The sequence below is a fragment of the Lupinus angustifolius genome, chromosome LG16, assembly GCF_001865875.1.
Source record: "Lupinus angustifolius cultivar Tanjil chromosome LG16, LupAngTanjil_v1.0, whole genome shotgun sequence".
NCBI lineage: Eukaryota > Viridiplantae > Streptophyta > Magnoliopsida > Fabales > Fabaceae > Lupinus > Lupinus angustifolius.
Window position 1 is genome coordinate 20,070,063 of NC_032024.1, and position 8,346 is coordinate 20,078,408.

At 28.9% G+C, this 8,346-nt stretch overlaps 1 protein-coding gene across 1 annotated transcript; it reads right to left on the reverse strand.

Moving 5' to 3' along the window:
- LOC109329413 (zinc finger BED domain-containing protein RICESLEEPER 2-like) lies at positions 1,762-3,334 on the reverse strand. Its single transcript, XM_019563078.1, has 4 exons — positions 3,088-3,334; positions 2,671-2,868; positions 2,176-2,551; positions 1,762-2,011 (listed from the first exon to the last, which is right to left on the reverse strand). The coding sequence occupies exons 1-4, from the start codon at positions 3,332-3,334 to the stop codon at positions 1,762-1,764; spliced, it is 1,071 nt and encodes a 356-aa protein (XP_019418623.1).

Consider the following 8,346-nt stretch of genomic DNA (forward strand, 5'->3'; position numbering starts at 1 on the left):
GCAAAATCACATCTTGCAAAATAGGTACAGATCTAGAGTATTTGGCATTAACTGGATTCCCATTAGGTAATCATACTATGATTGGCTTGATGGTATGATAAATAGAGAACAAAGATAAAGTGGAGCAAACATGATCAGTTGTTCCATTGTCTAAAATCCAAGATTTATATAAATGTTGGTTGTGTATACTTGGAGTGTTTGCATCAAGAGGAATAGTTGTTGTAGTGAGTATGTTGGAGGTGTTTCCAACAATTTGATGGTTCTGCTGTTGTGAATTATTAGTAGGATCTCTTTGTTGTCGCATGGTCACAAGCCCATTATATTGTTCTTGGCTTAGCCCAAAGATGTTGTTCCTATGGTCATTGTTACCTAGATTGTTTTGTTGATTGTCTTGTTGTGCCTCATTATTTATTCTCTCAGCTTTTAAAGAGTTAATTTGATCCATGGTATGTCCAGTTTTCTTACAATGAGTGCAGAATAGGTTGCATAATTGAGTGGAAGATGCATGGATAAATGATTGTTTAATGACTTATATTTAGTGAAAATTGTTCGCACAAAGATTAATTATAAAATATTAATTTTATTTAATTAAATATATTTAAATTTAAAATTTTGACATCAATATTTTCATCATTTTATAATTTGTGATATTTATTTATTTTGATTTTTAACATGCGAGGTAGATCATGCATTTCGTCAACCAATGTAGTGGTCACCACAAAAACCATCCAATCAGTAAGGGTGGCAATATGGGGCAGCCCAGCCCAGTCTAGCCCGCCTTTGGCCCGTCAGAATATGGGCTGGTCCGGCCCTTATTATTAAAAGGGCTCAAAATGTCAGCCCGACCCATATTTGGCAAGGTTCACAAGCCTGCAGGCTGGCCCGTTTTCTACTTTTTTTCAAAACACACAATAAAACTTTTAGACAAAATAAATAATTATCACGCCTCACAAATGTCTTTTAACAAAAAAAATCACAAACAAATGCCACAATCTCACAGTAACATACCGTTTTAGTTTAAAACTTGTAAATTCGAAACAACAAACCATCATAGTCTTAAACTTTTAGACTCCTAATTCACAATGGAGCTTCTATCTTCTAAGTTTTAAACATTAGATGCTTTGTTGGAAGAAGATGCCTCCACTTTTCTATTACTACTACTACCATGATCGTCTTTCAAATCTTCTTCTTCTTCATCATCTACATTATGTACATGATTAAATTACTATATGCTTATAAAAATAATTAACTAACAAATAAATGGTAATTACATTGAAAAACAATAAATTATCTTCACAAACAAAACCATTCAACCAATTCCGAGCACAAATCAAAGCTTCCACATTTTTGGATAAAAGTTGACTTCTATACTTGTTAAGAACATGTGAACCAATGCTAAATGCAGATTCAGATGCAACAGTTGTAATAGAAATGCAAAGCAAGTCACGGGTCATGATTGATAGCTCTGTAAATCGACTTTGATTTTCTTTCCACCACTGTAGCACATCCAAATCACTATTAACTTTAAAATATAAAGATAACTTCTCTAAATAAAGATCAAGTTGTGACTTTCCCATTTTTGTGGCAAGTTGCGTCTTATGCCTATCGAGTTCCTATTAAATATTTCACACAAAAAAACATGTTAATAGTAAATATATATAATTAAACCATTAATTTATAAAGGTATAAAATACTTACACCAAACACATAGCCTAAGTCTTGAAATTTAGCCTTCTTCTGAGGAGCATTAGAAGTCAGAGTCTACATAGAAGTAGGAGCACTTGTGCTACGGTATTGTTCAAATAGCATGTACAACTTTCTCTTAACTAACTGCAACTTTGTTTCAAAAGTAGAATTATCAACTCTTTCAAAACAATAATTCAATGTCTCCAACTTCATCCTTGGGTCAAGAATTGCCCCCATTGCAAGCACAACACTATAATCATCCCAATATTTCTCAAACTTCTTAACCATTCTTTTAGCCATGCTCATCAAAACTTCATCTTCATCTCTTAAAGTATCAAGGAGTACACATTGAATCTTCCAAACGTGCATAAATACAAGTTGGAAGTAGGATAAGATGTGCTAGAAATCAAATTTGTGGTACAATAGAAAGGCAACAAAAACACATGGATTTTTGCTGCTCTTTTCCATTCTTCTACCGAAGGAGAAAACCTGTAATTATCATCAAACATGTGGAGTTTTTCAAATACATGCCTATATTTAAGAGCAAATTCAAGCATCAAATATGTAGAGTTCCACCTTGTAGGAACATCTAGACACAAGCCAGCAGAAGTATCAACACCATCTATCTTCTCAATAAATACCTTAAATTTGAGCATTCTACCTTTTGAACCTCTCACATACTTGATGCTCTCCCTGATTTTATACAATGTAGCACTAGCTACCTTCAACCCCTCTTGGACAATTAGATTTAATATGTGTGCAGAACAACGTACATGAAAGAATTGTCCATCACATAACAATGAGTTTTCCACAATAAGCTTATTTTTCAACTGCTCTTGCATGACATCATTGGAAGAAGCATTATCTAAAGTTAGAAAAAAATCTTTTTGTCTATACCCCATTCATTCAAAAATTCAAGTATTTTCTTAGACAATTCAGATCCAATATGAGGCGGAGGCATGTGACAAAAGTTAATAATTTTACTTGCTAACTTCCAATTTGAATCAACATAATGAGAAGTCAAACAAATATAACCTTCAGTTGTACAAGCTGTCCACAAATCAGAAGTTAGAGATATCCTAGTAGGAATGCTAGACATCTCTTTTTTAAGCCTATCCTTTTCTATCATGTAGATTCTCATGACATCAGCCTTAGTCGTATTTCTAGAAACGGGAATAAAATCTGGATTCAATTAGTTAATTAAGCATCTAATCTTCTTAAACTCAACAAATTTAAAAGGTAAATCATGTTCAATGATTGCACAAGCTAACATGTCACGTACCACCATTTGGTCAATCTTTCGAGACATCAATTTTACTTCCATATTCATAACTATTTGACCAATGTCTTCATGTTTTAATTTATTACATCTTCTTGTATGATGATGTAAATGTGATATACCATAGTCTTTACCATTACTAACCCCACATTTATATATAGTTTTGCAACTGTTGCATTTAGCCCTCTCAATCCCGTCATCCGCAACTCCTATCTTGGCGAAAGATTTCCATACATTGGAAGTTAGAGATTTAGGTCGTTTGTTACTCTTACCAAATTCAACCGATTGAGATTCTTGAATCTCATCTTCAACATCGTTCATCTCATTGTCAATATTAATAGGATTTGAATTATAACCAGAACCTTCCATATTAATTGTTGTCCAAAATAACAGCAAAATATACAAAATAAAGTTAGCATCATGTAACATTATTCAAGTTATTAGCAATGACAATTTATAAAGGCAATGACAATTTATAAAGGCAATGTCAATTTGCACTATTATTAGTGCAGCATTTGGTAAAGAGTAAAGAGAGAGCATATCATTTAGCAACTATATGTTAAAAGTTGCATTTGGTAAAGAGTAAAGAGGGAGCATATCACTACAGAAACTGCAATATGATTTCCATGTTCGGTTGCGTGATATTCTTATTGACAGAATTATAGTTGCATATAGAGTGATTTGGTGTTTTTTATGGTACTTGAAGCTGGTAACTTGCCTTAAGTGGTGGTTGATGGCTTAAGTAACAATTGTAGGAAGTAGCAAAAGTGAGTGTATTGAGTGTCACATATGAAATAAATGCTGCATATGATTAGTTCAAAAAACAATATATTTAGGGTGGCTAAGTTAGAGAATTTATCTATTTTAATTTTGAGATAGAAATAGCAATAGCTGTTACTATTAGCTACTGCATCAGTCCTAATAAAAAAGCATGTAGTCCTAATTTAGTAAATTTTGATTCATGTTGCATTGATTCATGTTGTCAATTTTGCTTAGATTTCCCTTCAAGCGTGTATGATTTGAGTTTTTCTATTGAATTATAAAAAGCATGTAGTCCTGATTTAGTCCCATTCCTAGCATCAAAACAGTTTTCATGCAGTGACTTCATTTCACCATCAAAATACTCAGTTTGAACTAAAAGAAGTTCATAAATTTGTACCACTTTTCATGTTTTCATATAATCAAGTTTGGTGGCCAACTATTTTCAAAGTTCATTTACTTAAAACTGAGAGGAACAGAATATTTTCCAGAGTGTGTACACCGGAGAAATGTATGAAAGATTGAAAGATGTCTAATATGTTGGGGTTAAAATCAATGATCACTTTGTTGGTAGACATTGACATGTTTAACCTATTAATATTTGTAGATGTCTAGTATGCTGGGGTTTCGTTGATTATATATTCATTTGATGTTATAAACAAAGTAATACAGGTAAAGCATGTAACAAATCACAATGTGCGCAAAATAATTGAAAAGAGAATGGTTGTAGAGAAGAAATGATGCTTACAAACCTCAAGTAGTAGATGAAGAAAATGAAGAGTGGGTGGAAGAGGTTGAAACAAGAATGAAGAAAAACAAATGCTTTTGAATTTTGAACCCTAAATAACTAAAAAGAAAGGCAAATAACCAGCATTTAGAAAGGTTCCAACACACTGTTTTTTAATGTTGGCCCGCCGGGCCAGCCCTTCATGGTCCGTCTAAAAAATAGGCTTCCAACTCGGACTGAATATGGGCTTTTGGGCTAAAAATCTCAGCCCGACTACTAAAAATATCTACCCAAACAGGCTGGCCCGTCGGGCCAAGCCCATATTACCATCCCTACCCGTCAGTGCGGCTTCTCTCCTGGTCGCGATGATGAAAGTGTGAAAGGCATGGCAGAGTGAAAGTTAAAGTACAGGCTCACGTGTTAAAAGAGTTGGAAAAATTAATCAAGTGTCAATTTATGATAGGCACCAATATGATCAGCACATGGGTACTACATGTATGTTTTGTCAGCATATAATATATTAAAGTAGTTGTCAAAAAAAAGATTTAATATGTATATATCAACAGTGTAAGTGTTTTTTATACTGTCAGTAAATCATCTATCATTGATTTGTTAAGCACTATTGACTCTCAAATAAAAGTAATACAAATCAATAATAATATACTGACAGTATATAAAACTTTAGACTGTCAGTGCACATATTTTAAACTAAAAAAAACATAACTTTTGCACCCCTAAAAAAACATAACTTTTGTACCCGAGAAAAGAAAAAGCTACTTACCTGAGGTGAGTACTGTGTTTCTTTTTGGTACAAGTGAGTCATCATGTTCCCACCATCAATTGGAGGGTTATGTCGTATTTCATAAATTAATAAATTTCAATATTTAATATAAAACTCAAATTCAATAAACAAATACTAATGTTTTCCATGTTTGAGTTAGAACAATCATGATATTATTGAACAAACTCCTCTTCAAGCATTTTTTTCATTAACAATTTTGAAATTAGAATTCTTGGCTAATCGACCTAAATAGGATTTTTTTTAAAATTCATTATCAAATTGTTCATTTTTAAGTCTATTACCAAATATAGGTTGTTTGCAAAATTATATACCAAAACAGGCTTGTTTCTACCAAATGAACTTTATTTTTAATTTTTTTAAAATTTGTCACATGTGTATAATCATATGGTCTAGTAGTGTAAGACTCCACTAGATCCATGTGATGATTAAAAAGTTAAGATTCAATTTTTGGGAGGACATTTATTGAGAAGAGCGGTCAACATCCTGAAAAGGATTAATTTTTTACTAAAAGGTGAAGATATCGTTAGTAGTACAAAAATTATGAGATCACACAACTTAGTTATAACTTAATAGTTGACTAATGATAATTTTTAAAAAATAAAATAAGGTAAGAGTGATGTTGAGTGTATTGCCAAGTTGATCCAATGCAATTATACAATAGGCCTAACTTCCCAATGATAATTTCAAAAAATAAAATAAGGTGGGAGTCACGTTGTTGAGTGCACTCCCAAGTTAATCATGCAATTAGAGAAAGACTCTGGTGGAAATATATATATATATATATATATATATATATATAAACAGTCAATAAAATTCTATTAATATATTAAAATTTTAAATATTTTTAATTAAAATTTAATTATAAATAATAGCATTAAAAAATATAAATATACTTATCTTTCAATGGGACTTGTTAAACATATCTGTATAAAGTTTCTCTCATGCCATGAGTAAAAAAGTGGTTTGTCACTAGGTTGTCTGGCGCAGCATGTTGAGTTACGCTGCTACGTCCAGCGTAACACATGACACCACACATAGTGGCGTAAATCCCTATACTGTGCCACCAGCATTATACCCGTACAATTGACACGGATTGCTCCATATTGACACTGAAAAATCTATTTAAGAGTTATAATTAAATGAAAAACTTAAGTTTTTAATTAAATATAGTCATGTATTAATTAATAATATAATATAAATATTAAATTTGTATGAGCTGAAGCAAAAAAATATATATATGTAAGTCAAAATAGTTATAATTCAAAAGCATAAAATAATTTTGAATCAAAAATTTGAAGTAATACATCTAATGACATAAATAACATTGTTGATGTTGAATCTCAATAAATTAAACTTTAATTCATAATAACACTCAAAATCTCTATTTATATTTATAATATTATATATTTATTTTTATTTATTTTTATTTTCTAGTTAGTAAATATTTTTAATTAAATTTTGTATTAATAAATTAACCTTTTGTATCTTAAATTTAGATCATTATTTTTAATTTTTTATACGCTATTTTTTTATTTTTATCTATATTTGAAAAATATGTGTAAAAATGTAATATTTGGTAGTTTCTTTAAATTCCTTACACGTTAGAAATAAATATGGTTCAGTTCTAATGGTCTTTTGTTTTTTAAATTAAAATATAATATTTTCAAATTTTGAATTTTGAAATTAGAATAACATAAAAATAAAATAGTAATATTTTTTGAATGCAAATTCAATTTTTATAATTGTAGATGTCGTCCGTATAATATGTAATCAAACATCAAACTCATTCAAAATTATTGAAGTACCAGCAATTATTGGTATGTGCGTTTAAGTCTATTAATTAGTTGTGCAGTATACACTTGTATTCGAATTAATACATATTATTTTGATATACATAATTTAAGTTATAATTGAATTTATTGGAATTATATTTTCACACCATTACATAAATTAAAATATTTGTGTATCGCTGAAATTGAATTTATCAGAAATTATTGTCTTACCTTTATTGAAATTATATTTTATTTTATATAATTTATTGCAATTAACATACTGATGTATTATTTTATTATACAACATTAAAATATTAAACCTAAGTCTCATTAGCACACAAACCTAACCTCTTTATAAAAAGCATGTTAGAATCACAATCAATTTCATAATGCCTTTTTTTTTTTTATCATATTTTTCATTGATTTACTGTTACCTTTTTTATTATTCTCGTTTTTACATTTAATTAGAATGCAGAAATAATGTAAATATATTTTATAATGTCAATAAATCATGTACTGATCCATTATATTTTTTACTTACATAATAATTATTATATAAGTCATATATGGAATTATATACAATTAGTTGTTAGAGATAAAAGAATTTATATTGATAATTTATATAAATTAAACTACATAAAAAGATAAATAATCTCTTGAGATATTCTCTACTTATATTTTATTTTTTGTATTGTATTTATTTTATAATTTTACATATTTTTATTTTCTAGTTAGTAACTATTTTTAATTAATTTTTGTATGAATAAATTTAAATTTTCTTTCTTCAGTTTATATCATTATTTCTATTTTTTTATGCGCTTATTCTTTTATTTATGTTTTTCTACATTTGAAAGATATGTGTAATACATAGAATATTTGATAGTTTTTGTAACATTAAATTTCTTATATGTTACGTAATTATGACATAGATATAATTATGTTTGAATTGTAATAGTTATTTGATTTTTAAATCCAAATATAATGATTTCAATATTTTGAAATTTGAATAGCAATAATGGTAAAAATAAATTAGAAACAATTTTCCAATGTAAATTTAATTTTCATAATTGCAGATCTGTAATTGTGGAAGCATCAAATATATAATATATTGGAAACACAATTATCTCAGATTAATTCTTACCATAGAGTTAAAACTAATTGTTAATGGACATACATAAATTAATGGTTGATTCCTAAATTAATTAATGATTAAAAGAAAATAATGATTTATAGAGTTAAAGCTGATTCCTAAAAAACACCAAGAAATTCATTTTTATCATCTCTTTATATTTATAATGCATAAAAACTAAACTAAATAAAA

What these genes read in the sequence shown, in the direction of transcription:
- LOC109329413 (XM_019563078.1), bottom strand. Translation starts at nt 3,334, where the DNA reads ATGGAAGGTTCTGGTTATAATTCAAATCCTATTAATATTGACAATGAG. An exon ending in TTCAAATTGGAAGTTAGCAA is followed by an intron (nt 2,552 to 2,670) that starts GTAAAATTATTA and finishes TTCTAACTTTAG; the next exon opens with ATAATGCTTCTTCCAATGAT. An exon ending in ATGTTTGATGATAATTACAG is followed by an intron (nt 2,012 to 2,175) that starts GTTTTCTCCTTC and finishes TGATACTTTAAG; the next exon opens with AGATGAAGATGAAGTTTTGA.